Source organism: Moschus berezovskii, chromosome 15 (assembly GCF_049115385.1).
Source record: "Moschus berezovskii isolate FMDL1 chromosome 15, NW_MosBer_1.0, whole genome shotgun sequence".
NCBI classification, from domain to species: domain Eukaryota; kingdom Metazoa; phylum Chordata; class Mammalia; order Artiodactyla; family Moschidae; genus Moschus; species Moschus berezovskii.
Genome location: NC_142474.1, coordinates 24,723,626 through 24,747,532, shown reverse-complemented (window position 1 = coordinate 24,747,532; position 23,907 = coordinate 24,723,626). Strand labels below are relative to the sequence as shown.

The 23,907-nt window shown below is 43.2% G+C and overlaps 1 protein-coding gene and 1 long non-coding RNA gene across 2 annotated transcripts in view; one reads left to right on the top strand and one right to left on the bottom strand.

Annotated features, from left to right (window-relative positions):
* Positions 1 to 23,907, top strand: part of LOC148775392 (uncharacterized) — a 92,787-nt gene that overhangs the window by 56,318 nt on the left and 12,562 nt on the right. Inside the window, exon 2 of the long non-coding RNA XR_016039133.1 lies at positions 14,895 to 15,005. This is a non-coding gene — a long non-coding RNA (uncharacterized LOC148775392). The remainder of the gene's footprint in view (positions 1 to 14,894; positions 15,006 to 23,907) is intronic.
* Positions 6,444 to 15,857, bottom strand: MC3R (melanocortin 3 receptor). The gene is made up of 5 exons (XM_055434522.2): positions 14,904 to 15,857; position 14,866; positions 14,657 to 14,726; positions 6,707 to 6,772; positions 6,444 to 6,558 (listed from the first exon to the last, which is right to left on the bottom strand). The coding sequence occupies exons 1-5, from the start codon at positions 15,855 to 15,857 to the stop codon at positions 6,444 to 6,446; spliced, it is 1,206 nt and encodes a 401-aa protein (XP_055290497.2).

Sequence of the window (23,907 nt, the reverse complement as noted above, 5' to 3'; positions counted from 1 at the left end):
AGAGCTCTTGTGTCTTTTACAGTTAATCCTCATTCCTAGTCCCAATTCCAGGCAACCAAGGGTCTTTCTGTCTCTAAGGATTTAACTTTTCTAGATATTTTGTATTAATGAAATAATGCTATATCTCTGTTTTGTCTGGCTTCTTTCACTTGGAGTGATCTTTTTGAGGTTGTCCGTGTTAGAAATGTAGTTCATCCCTTTTTATGGTTAATATTTCATGGTATGGATGGGTCACATTTTTGCTTATTCCTTTATCAGTTGATGGACATTTGCATTTTTCTACTTGGGTGCTATACTGAATAATGCTGCTGGAACATTTGCATGAATAGCTTATTTACTTTTAATAATAATAATCTGTGTCATGGAGGAGGAAAGTTTCAAAATGGAAGTGATATGTAGATCCTGATTCTCTGATTTTTACTTCATGCTACTGTTTTAAGAGTTAAGGTGCTGTTTGCATATATTTCTGTGTGATTCATAGCACATATCTACTTGGTTAATTCTGAGGACCATGGCCCAGAAAATTAGAAGCTGCCCCCGCATGGTATTGTGAAACCAAGGACAAGACTAGGGATGAGAGACAAGCAGTTTAGCAAACTAGCTTATGCAAGCCCTGAATGTTAGAAACACAGGACTAGAAAAGCAACCTGTAGCATGGCTGAAAATGAAGTCTCTTTTCCAGCATGTATACTTGTGTTTTTGCATAAGGTCTTTTAAGTATATTTCAGAAGCTTAGAATGAATGTGCTGAGTTAACCTGAAAATGTGTTATTGTTGTTCAGTCACTAAGTCGTGTCTGATTCTTTTGTGACCCCATGGACTGTAGCTCATCAGGCTCCTCTGTCCATGGCATTTCCCAGGCAAGAATTGTGGAGTGGGTTGCCATTTCCTTCTCCAGGGGATCTTCTTGACCTAGGCATCAAACCCATGTCTCTTGCATAGTAGGTGGATAAGTCCAGAAATGTGTTGAGTTGGTGTTGGAGAAGACTCTTGAGAGTCCCTTTTACTGCAAGGAGATCCAACCAGTCCATTCTAAAGGAGATCAATCCTGGGTGTTCATTGGAGGGACTGATGCTAAAGCTGAAACTGCAATACTTTGGCCACCTTATGCGACGAGTTGACTCACTGGAAAAGACTCTGATGCTGGGAAAGGTTGAGGGCGGGAGGAGAAGGGGACGACCGAGAATGAGATGGCTGGATGGCATCACCGACTCTGTGGACATGAGTTTGAGTGAACTCCGGGAGTTGGTGATGGACAGGGAGGCCTGGCGTGCTGTGATTCACGGGGTCACGGAGAGTCGGACACGACTGAGCGACTGAACTGAACTGAACTGAACCTGGAAATTATCAGGTAATATATAATATAAATATACATAATACTTATTTATTTTGCTCCCCAGGTCTTAGTTGTGGCATGCAGGATCTTTAGTTGCAGCCTGAGAACTCTTGGCAGTGGGATCCGGTTCCCTGACCAAGGGTGGAACCCAGGCTCCCTGCATGGGGAGCTTGGAGCCCCAGCCACTGGACCACCAGGGAAGTCCCTATCAAATATATCTTAACAGAAGGACAAGAATCCAGAAAGCCAGCAAGAATGGGTGGATTTCTTCAGATGAAGCCTACAAAAGTACTGGGGACAGGGCTGGAGGGTGGTTGGGGAATAGACAGTGCCTGATTTTGGAAATAGCTCCCAAGTGTCTGGTGCAGGACCTCCTCCTCACCTTCCACCATCCACACAACTAATGGCCTCATCCCAGCTCCCAGGTGGGAGTTTTATCTGAGCCTGAGCACATGCACTCACCATAGTGATGGGCTTAGAGATGGGCATGTGATTTAATTTAGTTGGTCTGAAGTTTTTCACTTCTGGGTGGTGGGGCATGGGTAGGGAGAGGATTGCAACAGAGAAGCTGGTTTTCTACTGGAGTCAGTGATCTGATAGAAGTCCAGTGCTATTGGGTCCACATTGTGGGGAAAAAAATGATTGTCCAAGAAAGAAGCCAAAGAAGAGCAAGTTAATCTCCTGAGACAGAGATTTTTGATGGTACCTCTTCAGTCCCTGGCAGGGCCCGAATGTTAATAAATTCCTCCCTCTTTTTTTTTTTTAATAACCCAGCTGGAGATGGGTTTTTGTTGTCTGCAATTCAAAGTCTTGACTCTTCTCTTGCTTGGAATACATCAAGGTCATCAGAATTTAATTTAAAAACACGAGAGTGACAAATTGCCTCTTGTTCCTAAGTGAGCTGGAGCAGATTCTTACCTGTTCAAGTGTTTCTGGCTGAGTCTTAGGCAGGGAGCGGGTTGTTTGTCTTTTCCCTGAATCATCGGTTCCTTCTCTCTTCTTCTGCTGGGAGGTGATCTCAGTTTGGGAGGGAAACCAGAGTAATTTCAAGTCTACTTGATGAAGACTTCCTTACCCACTCAGCGAAGCTGATAAGAACAAGAGCCACTCCTGTGACACAGATGAGAAAACCTAGACTCGGGTTGGCTAGATGCTTGGGTCAGGGAGACACAGTGAAAAGATCAACCTGCCCAGGGCTGTCTGTTCCTTTCCCTGCAATGCCATTCATTTTGAGAAGGGATCTAGCCCTGGCTTGTCCAGGGCATTCTCTTCACCTGCCTGCTAGCCTTCCTGAGGACATGACCTCCCCTGCACCTGGCACGCAGTACTTGGTCCACATTAAACCCCGATCAGGTACTTGTGATGACAAAAGAGAAGACTCAGATATGAAGAAGAAAAGGTAGACTTTGAAGTGAGTACACATTTTATGTGCTGAGTGAGATATTTGAAGCCTAACATCTTCTTTTTTTAAATTAATTTTTAAAATTTATTTTTAGCTGTGCTGGGTCTTCATTGCTGTGCAGGTTTTTCTCTAGTTGCAGTGGGTGGGCTTCTCATTGCGGTGGATTCTCTTGTTTTGGAGCACGAGCTCTAGGGGATGGGGCTCAGTAGTTGCAGTTCCTGGGCTCTAGAGCATAGGATTAATAGCTGTAGCACACGGGCTTTGTGGCTCAGAGGTATGTGGGATCGTCCCAGACCGGGGATGGAACCCATGTCTTCTGCATTGGCAGGCTTAATTTTCTGTTGTTTTTTTTTTTTTTTTTTAACCACTGAGCTACCAGGGAAGCCCTGAAGTCTAACCTCTTCTGAAAAGAATTAAGCAATTGTGAAACTGGTGGTGACTAAGTCGCCTTGGGATTTTAGGTAAGTTATCAGTTAAAAAAGATGAGTCTGATTCTGACATGGAAATGCACAGGAATGATGGCCGCATACTGAGCAGGGGCTTTGTACTTTTTATCTGCGATGCTTGGCATTCTCCTGAAGCTGGTGATCATTCCCATCCCACAGATTGGGAAATATGGGCTTGGAGGGGTGATCAACCAGCATTGATGGCATTCTGATCCCAACCCCAAAACATCGCATTGGAGTTTTAAAAAAATCCCTGTAACTGAGCTGCAAGTACTGCCAATTACATCACATTCTTAGAAGAATATAATCTATATCAGAATTTTTAAGTTTGCAGCTGCCTCCACATTTGAGGACTGCTTCTCTTAAGTGCTTTGGTTCACCCGGAACCAGTGATGCTGGTTCTAGAAGCATTTCCAGTGCGGGATGTCACTCACTCCCTTCTTTGTGACCCTCTGATCTTTAGAGGAAGCCAGATCAACCACTTCTGATCTGATGCTGTGTGGAGACTACAAGGATGCTGACACAATCTGGGTTTTCTGGGCAGCCTCGTTCCACAGGAAAGATGTGCCTTTGTCAAGGGATGGCAGGCAGCTAGATCTCCAGCATCTAGATCTCTGACCGGCAGGCAGAGAGCTGAGTGTTTACAGAGTAAGGTCTGGACGCCTAGTGGGGATGAAATTGAACGTGCATGTGGTCATGGTTCTTGGAGAAATGGGAAGGGTTCCCTTGGAGGGGGAAACCCTTTACTAACTTTTCTCTTTCAAAAGTATGCCTTGCTTGCTTCTCAGACCGTTTTTACCCATTTGAGAATTGTCTAGTGGGACTTGGAGTTGATGGAATCATCTCAGTGGTGGGTGACTCAGAGGGTAGACTGTCTGCCAGGTGATTCATGCTCAAGTCTTCAAAACTGATAACTCACCTGCCTGCTTCATTTCATCTCGAGCAGTGGCTGCTGTGTGGATTGGCCACCTGGGCCAGGAGAAGGGAAATGGAAGATGATTTTTGAAGAAGGAAAACTGAAGATGATTTCACTTAATTATGACCCCTTTTGACTTCCCGAGGCTTTTCCTTTGGCTTTATGTGATGGGATAAATGTGCTTGCTTTGTCAAGAAGCCACCTTAACCATGACTTTCCACTATGGAAATTGTTCTAGTCTCAGTTATGGGTGGCCTCTCAGACCCACAGCAGCAGCAGCAGCAACTCGGCGCCTGATAGAAATGCAGAGTCCCAGGCCCCCTCCCAGCCCTGTGATTCAGAATCTGCATCTCCACAAGATTTTGGGATCTTCCAGGGAATCTTGGGTGTGCATTTCTATTTGAGATTCCTCCATAGGGTGAGACCAGAATATAGTAAAGTGACCCATTAATGACCTTTAATAATAATAATATCAGTAGGAAGAACATCAAGGGACCCCAGGGACTGTGCTAATAAGTCTTTGATGTATTATTTCATTGAAACTTCTCAACAACACTGGATGGAGGTACTGACATTATTCCCTTTTTTTTCTGGCAAGGAAACAGAAATGCACATGTGGGTGAGAGGCAGTGAGAGACAGGGCCCTGGATCCAGCTCACATCTCATCTGCCTCTAAAGTTCATGACCATGAGCTCTATGCTACGATGCTAGTCTGTGTGAAAGAATGAAAGATGCGGTCACAAGTTGCTTCCAAGTGTTCATTTGCTCCTCAGATGTTTTCTGAGTTCCGGCTTCAGAGAGGGCACGGAGTGGGCTTGGAGGGAGATAGGATGGAGCCTGCCTCCCCACGCACCCCCAGTTCAGAAGGGTAATGGAAGGAGGAAGGGGAGGAGCAGGAGCATGAATAAATATCCGAATCCCTACGGGCATCACGAGTTCATGTCCTGGGCCAACCTAGTGGGGGAACTCAGCATTTTGCTGTCCCCCTCCAAGGGAAACCCATTGCTCCAAGCATCATGACCACATGCACGTTCAATTTTGTCCCCTCTAGGCGTCCAGACCTTCCTTGTTCCTGCAGACACTCAGCTCTCTGCCTGCCAGTCAGATATCTAAGTGCTGGAGATCTAGCTGCCAGCCATCCCTTGACAAAGGCACATCTTTCCTGCGGAACGAGGCTGCCCAGAAAACCCAGACTGTGTTAGCATCCTTGTAGTCTCTACACAGCATCAGATCAGAAGTGTTCGATCCGGCTTCCTCTAAAGATCAAAGGGTCACAAAGAAAGGGATGAGTGACACACCGGACTGGAAATGTCGATTTTGTTGTCTAGTTTTCTACTTCCTTTTCATACCTTAATTAGAAGCTTTTCTGTGGCATTCTGCTTGCCTTATCCTCAGTGGAACAGAAGGGCAGATCACAAGTTCCCTTAATCACCTCCTCTAGTGGTTTTTGTTTTCACTTCTAGCTGATTCTTTTGCACATCACATCTTACACGTAAACCCAATATGTGAATCAGATCCTGGGACAGCGTGACTCCCTGAGCTTGGAGCCCTTCCCTCTTCTCAGTCTTCTCCTCTTTTTCCTCCCCTTCCACCACCTGCCTCCCCATCTTGCTTTGCCCCCACCCCCATGGGCCTCTGTATTTGTCAGGATGATATTGCTTACAAATGACAGTAGCTCGGTAACAGAAAGTCCAGGCATAGGACTAGCTTCAGGCATAGCCGGAGGCAGGCACTCAAATGAGAACAGCAGGCATTCTGTCTCTTTAGTCTGCCTCCTGCTTTCTCTGATATTGGCTTCATCCTCAGATGCAACTCCTGCCGCCCAGGGTAACATGGTACCCCGTGGTCCACGGGAAGGAAGACCACTCTTTCTCAGTAGTTCAAGGACTGAGCGTCTCCCTGGGCTGCCTTGGGTCAGAGACATGTGCCCAAGACATGGAGGACTCATGAGCCAGGCACCTCCCTGGTGGCTGGTGTTGATGGGGTCCATGTCACCTGATCCACAATCCCAAGGCAGCAGTCACCTGGGACCACCATGGACAAGGGCAAAGGCTAAAAATCTCCCATCATATCCAGCTCTGCCAACTGCAGGATGTGTGACTGAAGTCTAGAGACTTCAGAGACTTCCAGACTTCTCTAGACTTCTAGAGACTTCAGAGTCTAGAGAGAGTTGTTCATGCCCACACCAGCCTAGAGCCATGCCAAGTCCCAGGCTCTCCTGAATTTCAGCTCAGAGTTTCCTCTATTGACGCCCCCAATGTTTTCAGAGAGGGGTAAACCATTTTCTTTCCTGATAAACAGAGTCTTTCAAAGCACTTCTTGTGGTATTCACCCTAAAGGACCATCAGTGACTTTGCTCTTGTGTGCCAGCTGATGACAAGTTGGAAGGTGCCAGCCTCTTAGAATCCAGCACTGTAATGGCACGAACAGAACAAACACAGCGCAGGACTCTTTTCCTCCTGTAATTAGAAATGCAGAAAGAATCTTTCTTCTTTGTTTCTCCGTATCTATCATTAAGGTGAGACAAGCGCTCTATAACATTCAAGGAAATGAGCCAAGGAATGAGCATTTCATGGAAAATGCGTTTCTTTGGCTTGAGCAACTCACCTGCTTAGCTGCTTCCCACTTCCACTCAACTGCCACCTCTGGCGGTAGACAGCCTTTCTGTGTTGCCTGATGAAAACATGGCAAAAAGGAGAATGTGTGAGGATTTTTCTGTGTATTCATTATTAATACTTCTGGTAGAAAGTACACAGAGTTCTCTACTGGGGCTGAGAGCCTCTGAAGCCCATCCAAGCCTGGAGAGCATAGCCACAGGCCACGTGCTGCATTGCACAGTGGGTCCGCGGGCAAAACATGAACTGTGGGGTCTGACTGACTGAGTCTTAGTTCTGCTTCCCAAATTCTGAGCAGCCCGGGTCTGAATGATTAATCTCTTCCATGATCGTATTAGTAAGATTCCATTTTCTACAAGTCAAGACTTTAATAGTGCTTATTATCTCATAGGGTTTTCACGAGAATCCAATGAGTTACTATACCTAAGTGCTTAGTCCAATGTCTGGCACATAATTGTACCAGGTAATGAGTTTTACTATTATTGTCATTTACTGAATTTAGCTCTCAAATAAGTGTTTTTACGAGAGAAAGGTTGAGTTCTTCATTTAAAGGGTTTGCTTGTATTCTGCATTTTGTCAGAAAACAACAGGTACAAAATTCCTGGGGCTGAAATGAATACAGTGAGTTTGAGTCCGATTGAAGGGTGAGTATGGGCCAGGGCTGGGGGCTTACTGGAGAAAATCAATTGTTAGGACTTATTTTTTTTTATTGGAGGCTAATTATTTTACAATATTATATTGATTGGTTTTGCCATACATTGACATGAATCTGCCCCGGGTGTACATGAGTTCCCCCTCCTGAACCCCCCTCCCACTTTCCTCCTCCCTTTATCCTCCCTCTGGGTCATCCCCGCACACCAGCCCCGAGCATCTTGTAACATGCATCGACCCTGAACTGGTGATTCGTTTCACATATGACAACATACATGTTTCAATGCCATTCTCCCAAATCATCCCACCCTCACCCTCTCCCACAGAGTCCTAAAGACTGTCCTATACATCTGTGTCTCTTTTGCTGTCTCGTATACAGGGTTATCATTTGCATCTTTCTAAATTCCATATATATGCATTAGTGTACTGTATTGGTGTTTTTCTTTCTGGCTTACTTCACTCTGTATAATAGGCTCCAGTTTCATCCACCTCATTAGAACTGATTCAAATGCATTCTTTTTAATGGCTGAGTAATACTCCATTGTGTATATGTACCAAAGCTTTCTTATCCATTCGTCTGCAGATGGACATCTAGGTTGCTTCCATGTCCTGGCTATTATAAACAGTGCTGCAATGAACATTGGAGTACATGTGTCTCTTTCAATTCTGGTTTCCTCAGTGTGTATGCCCAGGAGTGTGATTGCTGGATCATATGGCAGTTCTATTTCCAGTTTTTTGAGGAATCTCCACACTGTTCTCCATAGTGGCTGTACTAGTTTGCATTCCCACCAACAGTGTAAGAGGGTTCCCTTCTCTCCACACCCTCTCCAGCATTTATTGCATGCAGACTTTTGGATAGCAGCCATTCTGACTTGTGTGAAATGGCATCTCATTGTGGTTTTGATTTGCATTTCTCTGATTATGAGGGATGTTGAGCATTTTTTCATGTGTTTGTTAGCCATCTTTATGTCTTCTTTGGAGAAATGTCTGTTTAGTTCTTTGGCCCATTTTTTGATTGGGTCATTTATTTTTCTGGAATTGAGCTGCAGGAGCTGCTTGTATGTTTTGGAGATTAATTCTTCGTCAGTTGCTTCATTTGCTATTATTTTCTCCCATTCTGAAGGCTGTCTTTTCACCTTGCTTATAGTTTCCTTTGCTGTGCAGAAGCTTTTGATTTTAATTAGGTCCCATTTGTTTATTTTTGCTTTTATTTCCAATATTCTGGGAGGTGGGTCTTGGGGGATCCTGCTGTGATTTATGTCGGAGAGTGTTTTGCCTATGTTCTCCTCTAGGAGTTTTATAGAATCTGGTCTTACATTTAGCTCTCTAATCCATTTTGAGTTTATTTTTGTGTATGGTGTTAGGAAGTGTTCTAGTTTCATTCTTTTACAAGTAGCTGACCAGTTTTCCCAGCACCACTTGTTAAAGAGACTGTCTTTTCTCCATTTTATATTCTTGCCTCCTTTGTCAAAGATAAGGTGTCCATAGGTGCGTGGATTTATCTCTGGGCTTTCTATTTTGTTCCATTGATCTATATTTCTGTCTTTATGCCAGTTTCATACTGTCTTGATGACTGTGACTTTGTAGTAGAGCCTGAAGTCCAGCAGGTTAATTCCCCCAGTTCCATTCTTCTTCCTCAAGATTGCTTTGGCTATTCGAGGTTTTTTGTATTTCCATACAAATTGTGAGATTATTTGTTCTAGTTCTGTGAAAAATATCGTTGGTAGCTTGAAAGGGGTTGCATTGAATGTATAAATCACTTTGGGTAGTATACTCATTTTTACAATATTTATTCTTCCAATCCACGAACATGGTATATTTCTCCATCTATTAGTGTCCTCTTTGATTACTTTCACTAGTGTTTTATAGTTTTCTATGTACAAGTCTTTTGTTTCCTTAGGTAGATATATTCCTAAGTATTTAATTCTTTTCGTTGCAACAGTGAATGGAATAGTTTCCTTAATTTCTCTTTCTATTTTCTCATTATTAGTGTATAGGAATGCAAGGGATTTCTGTGTGTTGAGTTTATATCCTGCAACTTTACTGTATTCGTTGATTAGCTCTAGTAGTTTTCTGGTAGAGTCTTTAGGGTTTTCTGTGTAGAGGATCACGTCATCAGCAAACAGTGAAAGTTTTACTTCTTCTTTTCCAATTTGTATTCATTTTATGTCTTTTTCTGCTCTGATTGCTGTAGCCAAAACTTCCAGAACTATGTTGAATAGTAGTGGTGAGAGTGGGCACCCTTGTCTTGTTCCTGACTTTAGGGGAAATGCTTTCAGTTTTTCACCATTGAGGATAATGTTTGCTGTGGGTTTGTCATATATAGCTTTTATTATGTTGAGGTATGTCCCTTCTATTCCCACTTTCTGGAGGGTTTTTATCATAAATGGATGTTGTATTTTGTCAAAGGCTTTCTCTGCATCTATTGAGATAATCATATGATTTTTATTTTTCAGTTTGTTAATGTGGTGTATTACGTTGATTGATTTACGGATATTGAAGAATCCTTGCATTCCTGGGATAAAGCCCACTTGGTCATGATGTATGATCTTCTTAATGTGTTGTTGGATTCTGATTGCTAGAATTTTGTTAAGGATTTTTGCATCTATGTTCATCAGTGATATTGGCCTGTAGTTTTCTTTTTTTGTGGGGTCTTTACCAGGTTTTGGGATTAGGGTGATGGTGGCCTCATAGAATGAGTTTGGAAGTTTCCCTTCCTCAGCAATTTTCTGAAAGAGTTCGAGTAGAATAGGTGTTAGCTTTTCTCTAAATTTTTGGTAGAATTCGGCTGTGAAGCCGTCTGGACCTGGGCTTTTGTTTGCTGGAAGATTTCTGATTACAGCCTCTAGTTCCGTGCTTATGATGGGTCTGTTCAGATTTTCTATTTCTTCTTGGTTCAGTTTTGGAAAGTTGTACTTTTCTAGGAATTTGTCCATTTCTTCCAGGTTATTCATTTTATTGACATATAATTGCTGATAGTATTCTCTAATAATCCTTTGTATTTCTGTGTTGTCAGTTGTGATCTCTCCATTTTCATTTCTAATTTTATTGATTTGGTTCTTCTCCCTTTGTTTCTTGATGAGTCTGGCTAGTGGTTTGTCAATTTTATTTACCTTCTCAAAGAACCAGCTTTTGGCTTTGTTGATTTTTGCTATGGTCTCTTTTGTTTCTTTTGCATTTATCTCTGCCTTAATTTTTACAATTTCTTTCCTTCTACTAACCCTGGGGTTCTTCATTTCTTCCTTTTCTAGTTTCTTTAGATGTAGGGTTAGATTATTTAGTTGACTTTTTTCTTGTTTCTTGAGGTGTGCCTGTATTGCTATAACCTTCCCCCTTAGCACTGCTTTTACAGTGTCCCAGAGGTTTTGGGTTGTTGTGTTTTCATTTTCATTCATTTCTATGCATATTTTGATTTCTCTTTTGATTTCTTCTATGATTTGTTCATTATTTAGAGCGTGTTGTTCAGCCTCCATATGTTGGCATTTTTAATGGTTTTTCTCCCGTAATTGAGATCTAATCTTACTGCATTGTGGTCAGAAAAGATGCTTGGAATGATTTCAATTTTTTTGAATTTACCAAGGCTAGATTTATGGCACAGGATGTGATCTATCCTGGAAAAGGTTCCGTGTGCGCTTGAGAAAAAGGTGAAATTCATTGTTTTGGGGTGAAATGTCCTATAGATATCTATTAGGTCTAACTGGTCTATTGTATCATTTAAAGTTTGTGTTTCCTTGTTAATTTTCTGTTTAGTTGATTTATCCATAGATGTAAGTGGGATATTAAAATCTCCCACTATTATTGCATTGTTGTTAATTTCCCCTTTCATACCTGTTAGTAATTGTCTTACATATTGTGGTGCTCCTATGTTGGGTGCATAAATATTTATAATTGTTATATCTTCTTCTTGGATTGATCCTTTGATCATTATGTAGTTTCCTTCTTTGTCTCTTTTCACAGCCTTTGTTTTAAAGTCTATTTTATCTGATATGAGTATTGCTACCCCTGCTTTCTTTTGGTCTCTATTTGCATGGAATATCTTTTTCCACCCCTTCACTTTCAGTCTGTGTGTGTCCCTCGTTTTGAGGTGGGTCTCTTGCAGACAACATATATGGGGGTCTTGTTTTTGTATCCATTCAGCCAGCCTTTGTCTTTTGGTTGGGGCATTCAACCCATTTACGTTTAAGGTAATTATTGATAAGTATGATCCCGTTGCCATTTTCTTTATTGCTTTGGGTTCGAGTTTATACACCCTTTCTGTGTTTCCTATTTAGAGAAGATCCTTTAGCATTTGTTGGAGAGCTGGTTTGGTGATGCTGAATTCTCTCAGCTTTTGCTTGTCTGTAAAGCTTTTGATTTCTCCTTCATATTTGAATAAGATCCTTGCTGGGTACAGTAATCTGGGCTGTAGGTTATTTTCTTTCATCACTTTAAGTATGTCTTGCCATTCCCTCCTGGCCTGAAGAGTTTCTGTTGAAAGATCAGCTGTTATCCTTATGGGAATCCCCTTGTGTGTTATTTGCTGCTTTTCCCTTGCTGCTTTTAATATTTGTTCTTTGTGTTTGATCTTTGTTAATTTGAATAATATGTGTCTTGGAGTATTTCGCCTTGGGTTTATCCTGTTGGGGACTCTCTGAGTTTCTTGGACTTGGGTGATTATTGGGCCATCGTTCAACACTGCTGTTTCCAGGAGAGGCACTAAGGTGTCTGGGTTGGACTTGGGGGTGTGGGTGGACACCCTGAGTTTGAATCTCCATGTCTCCACTTGTAGCTGAGTTTCTGTTGACTTCTTTACTTCCCTGAGTTTCAGATGCCTTATCTGTAAAATAAGAATGAGCTTCATGTTTGCCTCAAGGGGTTATACAGAGATCAAAGAATCAAGTGCCTATAAGGAACTTAGCACAGTTCCTGGCATGGGGTCAGCACTGCATGTGGGTGTGTATTTCTGACTATGCATTGTGCTCATGTAAAAATGCTCTGTGTCCCTGCTGTTTAAAAGGTGGTTCCCAGACCAGCAGCCATACCCTGTGGGAGCTTGTCAGAGTCAGAAATTCAGCATCTGAGAGAGTAACATTGACATATATACCCACTACTATATGTCAAATAGCTTTTGGGAAGCTGCTGTATAGCACAGGGAGCTTGGCTTGATGCTCTGTGAAGACCTAGAGGGGTGGGATGGGGCGGGGAGGGAAGCTCAAGAGAGAGGATGTATGTTTACTTATAGGTGATTCACATTTCACACTATTTTACAGCAGAAACGAACACAACATTGTATAGCAATTATACTCCAATTAAAAATAAGTTAAAAAATAAAGGATTAAAAAAAAAAGAAACTCAGAACCTTCGGCTTCACTCCCAATCTGTTGAATTAGCTTTAGCGCTTGAGCAAGATCCTGGGTGATTCCAGCAGATGTTTCTGTTCAGAAGCAATGCTCTGGGCTAAAATGTTCACAGAAAGGGCAGCTGGATTATGTTTTGATTATGGAAAACTGTTGGCAGCATTGTGTTTGTGCAAAAAGACATCAGCCTCATGGCACAAAATATACAGAGACCCTGAAATAGCTGGGCATTCTTGGGCAGTCATGTTTGGGACAAAGGTTCTTCATCTGTAAAGTGACTCATCTATGTCAGAGACTTGTTGACAGTATAAATTAAATAATGTGAAAGCTAATATAAAAGAGTACAAAGTATGTTATTTTTGTCTTGCTTGCATAGGAAAAGGACATCATAATCCCTAGAGCTGTCAATACCATTTTCAAAGAATTCGATTCCCCATTTTCCACATCAATTTTCTGGGAGGCAGTGGACAAGACCTATTTTTTGGTGTCTCGATTAAAATAATGCAGAGTGACAATAGCCCAGGAATTTCAGCCTGATATTTTTGGAAACTAAATGGGAGAGTTTTGTAGTTTGGCTAAAAAGCATTGCCCTAGAAAAGGCCAGCAGTGCTGTCAATGGGGATGTTTATGCCATCGACAAAGTAGTCACGGAATTGCAGTAGACGGCCACGGGCAGAAGCCAGCGGGATGCTTCCGGGTGGTGTGATTCAATGTGACACACGTTTATCAGTCACAAAAGCCTTTTTTTATTATTTCCAAACATCACAACCAAAGCAAGAAACAAATCCTATTGTTCACATTAGCACAGATCAAGTACAGAAAGCCTCAATATATTACAGCACAAGAAAAATACACAGTTGTATACCAAAGACATAGCATAATATAAGAATTCGTGGGAGAGAGGAATGTGGGGACAACCAGAAAGTACAGTCTGAGGTCCTCTGGGGTGGAAGGGGGTCTGACAGATGCTCTCAGCACACAGCTGTGGACAGAGCTCATCAGCAAGGCTCACCCTATGTTCACAGGAGTGAATCTCTTTACTTGATTCAGTATAGACCTTGACAACAGGGTCACCCAACTTTAACACCATGTCGAACAAAAGGAACGGTGAACCAGAAACCGTCCTCCTTCATACATCATCACATCACATAGAAAACCCGTGACAGGGACATAATTCTTATGAGCAAAACAGCTTTCAAGGAAGTCACAGGCATCTCAGACTTTAACTCCCCGAAACTACAGTCCAGCAATTTCTTGAGACACATGCCCTCCCACCCACAATTCCCTCTCTTGTTTTAAAGACAGAAAAGAAATCATAGGAAAAATTCGCCTTTTAAAAATAGGGAAATATATACCTTAAAATAGCAAGGTATCAAAATACTTTGTACATGGGTATGTTCTAATTTTCCAAAGCACTTTATCTCTCTTTCATTAGAGCTTTGAAAGATGCCCTGTGTTGAATGCAAACAAACGCAATAACAACAGAAACAATCGTAATAGCACAAAACAGAATAACACAATAATAATAACAAAAATAGAAGTGGGGTCCATCCTCATGCTATTTCTGTCGGGGGGGGGCGATGGAGTCACAAAGAGGGGCAAACAGCATAGCATTACTTCTTCCACAAAGAGGTCACTGTTTTTAGGAAGTTGTTTTACCATAAATAGAGTAATAGACTAGAAGTCTAGTCTCTTATGAAACAAGAGTAAAGCCATTCAAGCTGGGGGTTGGTAGCTGTAACAGATTTGCTTGGGGAAGATTCCTGCTACCCTTACTGTTACTGCAAATCCTTGAGTCTGTCTGACCTGAAGCCTGAAGGAGTGGGTGGGAAGCAGGGCACAGGCAGGGGTCCAAGACCCTGGGTGCATGGAAATGAATGCAGACATCACTCAGAGCAGCCTCCTTGGATTCCCCCCTCAAGGAACTATTTGAGAAATCAGAGCTTGTGACTTACCCACGTAGGCATCCTTTCAGAGAGCCTGTTATATACCGTTTTCCCCTTTCAACAAAAGGCTGTCTGCAAGCTTAAAAACAAAAAGACACCTAGGATCATAACTGGTAACATGATCATGATTTTTCTTTTTTTGTCTTATAAGTAGTTATCTGCCTTGTTGCTAAACACCTGGGCCAGCTTGGAGGCTGGAAAGTGACCAGACTGAGAACCCTTGCCACGGCCCCATGTCTTATCCCAGGTTCATGACGTTGCAGCTGCAGAGGATCTCCTTGAAGGTGTTGCGCAGCTCTAGGCTCCGGAAGGCGTAGATCAACGGGTCGATGACGGAGTTACACATGATGAGGACCAGGTAGGTGTTGAAGTGGGCAGTGTAGCAGACGCAGTAGGGGTTGGTGGGGCAGGTTATGATGAGGATGAGGTGGAGGAAGAAGGGGGCCCAGCAGAAGACGAAGACCCCCAGCAGGATGGTGATGGTGACCGCCCCCTTCATGCAGGAGTGCTGCGGCGGGGCCGCTCCATCAGCGGGTGGCAGCGCGGCGATGCGCTTGACGTGCAGCCGGGCAAAGAGGAACATGTGCACGTAGAGGGTGCCCATGAGCAGCAGCATGGCAAGGAACATGGTGACCAGGCACACGATGACCATCTTGCTCTCGGAGTAGACGATGAACACCACGCCGCAGATGCCGCAGCCCAGCCAGATGGCCACGATCAGGGCCAGGGCCTTCCTCACGGTCATGATGCTGTGGTAGCGGAGCGCGTAGAAGATGGTGACGTACCTGTCGACCGCAATGGCCAGGAGGTTGCAGATGGAGGCCACCAGGGAGATGCAGATCATGGAGTCGAAGACATTGTCCATGTGCTGGATGAACTGGTCCTCCAGCGTCAGGTAGTCGCTGTTCACCACGGCGATCATGATGGTCTCCAGGGCGTTGGACACACTCACCAGCATGTCAGCCACGGCCAGGCTGCAGAGGAAGAAGTACATGGGGGAGTGCAGGTTGCCGTTCCTGACCACGGCCAGGATGACCAGGATGTTTTCCAGCAGGCTGATGATGCCCAGGGCCAGGAAGACCTCGGGCTTGATGAAGACCTGCTCACAGAAGCGGCTGCTGCTCTGGTTGCTGAAGGAAGGGGCAGGGACGTGCTCTGAGCTGTTAGGCAGCATTGGCTGAGCCGGGTGCAGACAGCACGAAGCATTCATCGCTCACAGACAGCTGGCTGATCGGAGTGGGGGCTCCAGCAGGGTCCCGAGGCTGTGGCTGCTGCTGTTGCTGCTGCTTTCAGGAAAGAAAAGAAAATCTCCCCCCAGATCCTGGGTTTAGATGCTTGTCCAGTGTACACTTAGATTTTGTTCTTCCCCAGAATAAAAGGATGGAGAGAGGGAGAGAAAGAGACAGGCAGGGAGAGAGAACGAGAAACAGAGGAAAAAGTCAGCTTGGATTCTTGCAGAAAACTTCCCTGTGCTTCTCCGGGACGATCAGTTTTAGAGAAACTCTTATCTCTGTCTCTCCCTTCTTACCTTCCTTCTGTCTCTCTCTTTCCCCCTCTCACATCCCCACCTGGGAACAGAAAACCAGCCACTGGCTGCTACAGTTACGGCAGTTTTCATAGCAAGACAGGGGACGTGGTACCTGTTGTGAGGAATGCAGGGGAAACACTCAGTTTTTATACATTGGCTGGAGGCAAACAACTCCTACTTAATCTTCAGAGCGGCGAAATGACCACTGAGCATCCGACGTCTCTCTGACTGACAGCAGAACCGGCTCCTAGGGATCGGACCCAGAGGTTCAAAAGCAGCCTACTGCCCTCTGCAGGTCAGACCACTTCTCTGGCTGAGCTGAGCAGTTTTTGTCATGGAAACGGCCACAGCCATCCTTTCATCTAGGTATTTGTTCATTCTTTTTCTTTTTTGGTGGCAAACATTTATTAAGCACCTGCCATGTGTTAGGTTTCTGCCCCGTGCAGGAAATTCAGTAGTGAGCAAGACAGACACGCCATCTTTGTTTCTCCCAAACTCAGAGTCTGGAGTGGGAGATGAGAAATCCAGCAGTTTTACTACAGTGTGATGCATGCTTGAATTGGGGAGTGCCAGGGGCTGGGGGAGCTCTGAGGGGGCCCCCTAACCTGTTGGTCAAGGGAAGTTCCTGGAAGAAGGGGCTTCTAAGCTTTGACTTCAATGAACAGAGGCGATGCCCAGTGGTGAGGTGAGGGCTGGGGTTGATGGAGAGAGAAGAGGATTCCAGGCAAAGGGAATAACATGCTTACAACCTGGAGGCTAGAAGCAGTAGTTCTACACGTGGCTATGGGAATCATCTGTAGAATGTGTTCCCGGGGATCACATTTGACCTGAAACAGAATCACCCAGGGGTAGAACCTGGACAGGTGCGTTTTCAGTTTTTAAGGGGTGAGGGGGGAACAGAGCCAAGGTTGAGATCGACAGAAAAGAGAGCTTGGTGTTTTTCAAAGGACTTTAGTTTTCTCTGGCCAGAGTGTGGAGCTGGGAGACACAATTTGAGAAATGAGTCTGCTTTTTTTTTTTTAAGGTGAGAGGGGCCAGGCTCCTGAAGGACAGTCTCAGGTGAGTGTGGGAGTTTTGGACTGTGAGACAATAGTGGGGGCTGTGGGAAAGAGGAGGTGGGGTTTGCATTTTAGAAAGATTCCTCTTTGCATGGTGGAGACTGCTGTGGGAGGGGATGAGTCAGGAGCCTGGGGGGCCAGTGCTGCAGAGATTCACAGGGAGATGATGGCATCCTGAAGAAAGGAGGTGGCCACGGGGCCATGGGAGGAGTGGATAAAGATGCTTAGGATATAGGGTCCTGGAGATTTGAGCGTGATGGGATGTGGGACAGTGAAGGGAACACCTGCGCTTCCTTCTTAAGTAACTGGGAGAACAGAGATGTCATTTGAGCTGGAAAAATGTATTGATTGGCCAAAAAGTTAATTTTAGTTTTCTGTATCATCTAATGGAAAAAGTCTGAACGAACTTCGTGGCCAACTCAATAAAAGGCAGAATTTAGCACCCAATTTTTTAATACTTACTTTATGTCAGATGTGAGGTTGGACAGGAGGATGATGTAAACTCTGGACACACTGAGTCCCCTTTCCACCCCTGTCCCCCTGCCACATACCTGCACATCAATTACTGGTCCACTGATGCTCTGATTATCCAACTATCCACTAACTATGGATGTGAATGTGACTGGGTGTGTATTAGGCAGAAGAAATGTGCATACAAAGTAGATGAAAACATAGAATATTTATGAAACTGTGGGGTGGAGGGGTCTTCTTGAAAATATAGGCAACCAGAGGGGGAAAGGGAAGGAGTTTGCGATGGACATGTGCACGTGGCTATACTTATTTATTTAATTATATGTATTTATTTTTAATGGATTGATGATTGCTTTACAATATTGGTTTGATTTCTGTTATACATCAATATGAATTAGCTACAGGTGTACATATGTCTCCTCCCTCTTGAAACTCCCAACCACTTCCCCTCCTTTCCCACTCCTCCAGGTTTTTACAGAGTCCCGGTTTGAGTTCCCTGAGTCATACAGCAAATTTACAAGTAAAACTAGGTATTTTACATATGCTACACACTGCTGTATTTAAACTGGATAACCAACAAGGACCTACTGTATAGCAAGGAAACTCTGCTCAGTGTTGTGTGGCAACCTGGATGGGAGGGGAGTTTGGGGGAGAAAGGATACATGTATATGTATGGCTGGGTCCCTTTACTGTCCACCTGAAACTATCACAACATTGTTAATCAGCTATCCCCCAATACAAAATAAGAATTTTTTTAAAAAAGATAGGCAATAATTAAGTGTGAAAAAAGGCACCATAAACAAAGTCAGAAGATAAACAGGAAGAAAAGACTTGCCATAGTCAAAGGTTACTATCTCTTTAATACAAAGATTGTTTTCACATTAATAAGAAAGAGATGATTTACCTCTTAGAACAAGGAGCTAAAGACAGGAATAGAAATTCGCTGAAGAGGAAATGCAAGTGACTGATAAATTTATGAAAAGATGTTCACCCTTCTGGGGAGTCTGGGAAATGCAAATCAAACTTCAGATTGACAAGGATGTAAAAGATATCAAATTCAGCTGAGAGTGCTGGGAGAATGACACTTCTAGTGTTTGTGGATAGTCTCATCACTTTCAATTTCTACTAAAATAGAAAAAAAAGGCATCTGAGTGTGGATCTCAGTCTGTGAACTGAGGGGCATGAAAAACACTTGCATTTATTTTCAACAAAGTGACTTCATTTCCGATGCTAAACCTCTCATGTTCCAGGTTGGGGAAAAGAAAATCCTAATTCTCGTGGGGGTTTCTCTTCCTCACCCTCTGGATCACACCCAGAGGTGTGCTTGTACTGTTCTGGTCTGTGGTTTCGGAGGCAATTGTCTTACCTGTAAAGCTCAGACTGCAAGGTCTTTCCCCTGCTTTGGGCTGAGCATCGACCATCATTCTCTGCACCTGTCCTGTGTTTATAAGCATCCCTGAGAGCGAGCAGATGGGGCCTGGTCCTATGCCTTTTAAAAAGTTTTATTTAATAAGATTTACTTATTTATTTTCGGAGAAGGCAATGGCAAGCCACTCCAGTACTATTGCCTAGAAAATCCCATGGATGGAGGAGCCTGATTGGCTGTAGTCTGTGGGGTCGCTAAGGGTCGGACACGACTGAGTGACTTCACTTTCACTTTTTACTTTCACACATTGGAGAAGGAAATGGCAACGCACTCCAGTGTTCTTGCCTGGAGAATCCCAGGGACGGGGGAGCCTGGTGGGCTTCTGTCTATGGGGTTGCACAGAGTCGGACACGACTGAAGTGACTTAGCAACTTATTTATTTTAAGTTTATTTTGGTTTTGGCCACACTGCACAGCATATGGGATCTTAGTTTCCTGATCAAGGATTGAACTCACACCCACTGCAGTGGAAGTTCGGTGTCCCAACTATTGGAATGTCAGGGAAAATTCCCTAAGATTTATTTTTACTCAGACTCTAGGTTCCTAATATTTTTATGCCTGTAAATTTCACTTTACTTTTTTAAAAATTGAGACATATATTCCAGAAAATTCATGATTTTGAAGTATGTGTTTCAGTAGGTTTTTTTCGTCTTCACGAGGTTGCACAGCCATCACCACCATCTTATTCCAGGACATTTGCATAACTTGGTCTCCTTGAGCAGTCACTCCTTGTTTGCTACTTCCCTCAGCCTCTGACAATTACTAATCTACTTTCTGTCCCTATGTGACAGTACAAAATATGCTCCTTGAGGCTGTGTTTATCTTCTGGATCACAAAAGTCTCCATTTTCTCATTTTTCCAATTCAAAACAAGCAAAACTAACAGCTGTAAGTGGAAACGTAAATTGGGCCCACCACTATGGAAAATGGAGGGTCCTTAAAAAACTAAAAATAGAGTTACCGTATGATCCAGCAATCCCACTTCTGCCTGGGCATATATCTGGAAAAGATGAAGCTCAAATTTGGAAATATACACACACCCCAGTGTTCATAGCAGCACCATTTACAATAGCCAAGACATGGAAACAACCCAAGTGCCCCCAAACAGATGACTGGCTTAAGAAGATGTAGTGCAACAAAATATTACTCAGCCATCAAAAAGAATGAAATATTTTCATTTGTAGGAACATGGAGGGACCTAGAGATGATCACACTAGGTGAAGTCAGTCAGTCAGAGAGAGACAAATATTACATGATACCACTTAAATGTGGAATCTAAAAGATAATACAGATGACTCTATATAAAAAACAGAAATGGACTCACGGACATAGAAAACAAACTTATGGTTACCAAAGAGGAAATGGAGCAGGGAGGGATAAATCAGGAGTATGGGATTAACAGATACAAACTACTATGTTTGTATAGATACAAACTATTATGTTTACTATACCTAAAATGGATGAGCAACAGGATTTACTATGCAGCATATGGATGATATTCAACATCTTGTAATAACCTATAATGGAAAATAATCTGAAAAAATATATAACTAAATCACTCTGTTATACACCTGAAACTAACACATCAACTATATTTCAATAAACGAAAACAACAACAAAACCCAACACGTGTGAATTCTTCTGTAGTAAAATTCAGTGTAAAAGTTATGAGAACATTCAAAACAGCAAAACCACAAATCTCTTGCTCTTACTCTCTTGAATTTCAAGATCTTATAAATAGAGAGTGAGTTATTTCGTTTTCTGAACACTCCAGTACAAGGAACAGGTCAAGGTACTTTCTTGTGCATGTTTTTTTAAAAGAACTTTCTTTGCTCTCTGCTGGAATCTTTTTTGGAAACTTAGGGTTAAATTTTGCCTCTCCATTTTCCTGTGGTTGATTGACAGTTGTAGCAACTGAGTCAAATTAATGATAAAAAGCAGTTCTCTGAGTCTAGAAGACAGATGATCCATGTTGTTCCCAGTTCTTCTGGTTAAACAGCCAGATATGATGAATACAACGCCCTCCATGGTATACAAAATATTCTCTCTGTATTTCTTGCTTGAAAAATAAATCAGTCTTAGCACTTTATAGTTGCATTCTTTTCTTCAACCATAGAATTAGTGCCCTTAACTCTCTTCACCTCCTCTTGTTTCCTTTGCCTCTTTAGCACCAGAGTCCTATGTTCTGCGTATTGTGTTTCTCGGCGGGGGGACATCACTCTGATAATGCTACAGGGCTGGGGACTGTACCACTGAATTATCTCACACCAGGACTGGATGATCTCAGACCGGAGCTTCTTAGCCTTTTGCTGTGCGTCTGAATCACCCAAAGATCCCATCAAAATCCAGATTCTGGTTCTATAGATCTGGGAATGCTGATGCTACTGGTCCATGGACTATACTTGGATTATCGAGGAAAGAGATCTAGCCATTTGCAGGTGTTGACAGAGAAGCAGTGCAAGGAGAGCCAGCCATGAAGTTCACTATGTTGATGTGGAAGAGGAGCACCCTACTTTCAAAGGCAGCAGCGATCTCCCAGGTGCTGGACTCGGTGTGTGACCAGTGACGGTCACACAGGCGGCTGCCCAGAAGCTTAACTTGGGCATCATTCCTGTTGTGTGGCCTCTGAGCTCAATGTTCTGACCTCCCCAGATAGGTTGTGAGCCACTTAATATCATTTAGTAAATTCCTTTTCTGTTTAAATCAGCCAGAGAGGGTTCTGTTATTTATAACCAAGAATTTGACTCACTCTTGCATTCTAGTTCGGGTCAATAGATATTGGCTCTCTGGCAGAATCCCAAGGCTTCATCAATTTGGAAAAAGAATTCTAAGTAGCTCAGTGATAAAGAATCCACCTGCCAATGCAGGAGACCCAGGTTCAACCCCTGTATTGGGAAGATCCCCTAGAGAAGGAAATGGCAACCCACATCAGTATTCTTGCCTGGGAAATCCCAAGGTCAAAGAAGCCTGGTGGGCTGCAGTCCCTGGGGTTCACAGAAGAGTCAGACACAACTTATCGGCTCAATAGCAACAATGTGATGCCTGTGCTGATGAGCCTGCCCACCTGCATCTGGCATCTTTGTGCTACATCTGTATTAGTTTCCTTTAGTTGCTCTCACAACTCCCCACAAACTTAGCAGCCTAAACTATCAGAAAATGTATTCTCTCACAGTTCTGGAGGGCAGAAATCCAAAAGGGGGTGGCTGGCAGGGCTCCATTCTTTCTGGAGGCGACAGGAGAGAATCTATTTCCTTGCATGTCTCAGCCTCTGAGGTCGCCTGTATGTCCTGGCTCATGGCCTCATCCTTCTGTGTCAAAGCCAGTCGGTCATGCCGTGTCTTTACATCTCCCTCTGACGCCGACCTCTGTTATTACATCTCTTTTTGTAACTCTGACTTTGTTACTTCCCCCCTACAAGGACCCTTGTGATTAGATTGGGCCCACTAGGATAATCTAGGATCAACTCCCATCTCTAGACCCATCACCTTTTAAAAAATTTTTTATTTTATTTAAAAAAATTTATTTTATTTTATTTTTAAAAAATTATTGGCGTATAGTTGATTTACAATCTACTGATTGTAAGATTTACAATCAACTATTAGTTAGTTTCTGCTGTACAGCAGAGCGAATCAGTTATCCAAACACATATATCTATTCTTTTTTTTTTAAGATTCTTTCCCTAGATAGGTCATTACAGAGTACTGAGTAGAGTTTTCTGTGCTATACAGTATGTCCTTGTTAGTTATCTATTTTATATATAACAGTGTGTATATGTCAGTCCCAATTTTCCAGTTTATCCCTCCCTGCCTTTCCCCTTTGGTAACCACTTGTTGTTCAGTTGCTAAGTTGTATCCGACTCTTTGTGACCCCATGGACTGCAGCACACCAGGCTCCCCTGTCCTTCACTATCTCCCAGAATTTGCTCAAATTCATGTCCACTGAGTTGGTGATGTTATCCAACCATCTCATCCTCTATTGACCGCTTCTGCTTTTGCTTTCGATCTTTCCCAAAGTCAGGGTTTTTTCCAATGAGTCAGCTCTTTGTATCAGGCGGCCAAAGTGTTGGTACTTCTGCTCCAGCATCAGTTCTTCCAGTGAATATTCAAGGTTGATTTCCATGTAATCATAAATTTGTTTTTTTACATCTGTGACCCATAACTCATAAGTAAAAGTGTTAGTCCCTCAGTCATGTCTGACTCTTTGCGACCCAGTGGACTGTAGCCCGCCTGGCTCCTCAGTCCTTGGGATTCTCCAGGCAAGAATACTGGAGTGGGTTGCCATTTCCTTCTCCAGGGGAATCTTCCCTACCCAGGGATCGAACCTGGGTCTCCTGCATTGCAGGCAGATTCTTTATCATCTGACCCTCCAGGGAAGCCCCATAACCTATATATAGACCTTTATCTTAATCTCACCTGCAAAGTCCCTTTGGCCATGTAAGGTAACGTGTTCACAAGGTCTGGGATTAGAATGTGGATGTGTTTGGGGACACTATCCCAGCTAACTCATGTTTATTAATCAGTATTTCAAGTCCTCTGGTGAACATTTTTAGCATACCCATAGATGCTCCGTTCTTTGGCGACTGACTCATTCTAACTCAAGATTAATGTATTCATTTATAATGATTCCTCTTCTTTAGAGAGCAGAATACATGAGCATTTGTGTGTGGAAAACCCTGTCTTTATGGGATTTCTGAGAAAGCAAATTACTATCCAGAGGTTCTGTGATGAATTAGAAATCAGAAAAAAAAGAAAGCAGGAAGGTTGGGAGGGAGGCACCGAG

Bases quoted from the DNA above. Each gene is read 5' to 3' on its own strand.
- MC3R (XM_055434522.2), bottom strand. From the start codon at position 15,857: ATGAATGCTTCGTGCTGTCTGCACCCGGCTCAGCCAATGCTGCCTAAC. The intron at 6,773-14,656 runs GTAAGTCACAAG...TGTTTTCATCAG, and splicing joins CTGAAAGGATGCCTACGTGG to GCAACACAGAAAGGCTGTCT. The intron at 6,559-6,706 runs GTGAGTTGCTCA...TTCTAATTACAG, and splicing joins AGTGGGAAGCAGCTAAGCAG to GAGGAAAAGAGTCCTGCGCT.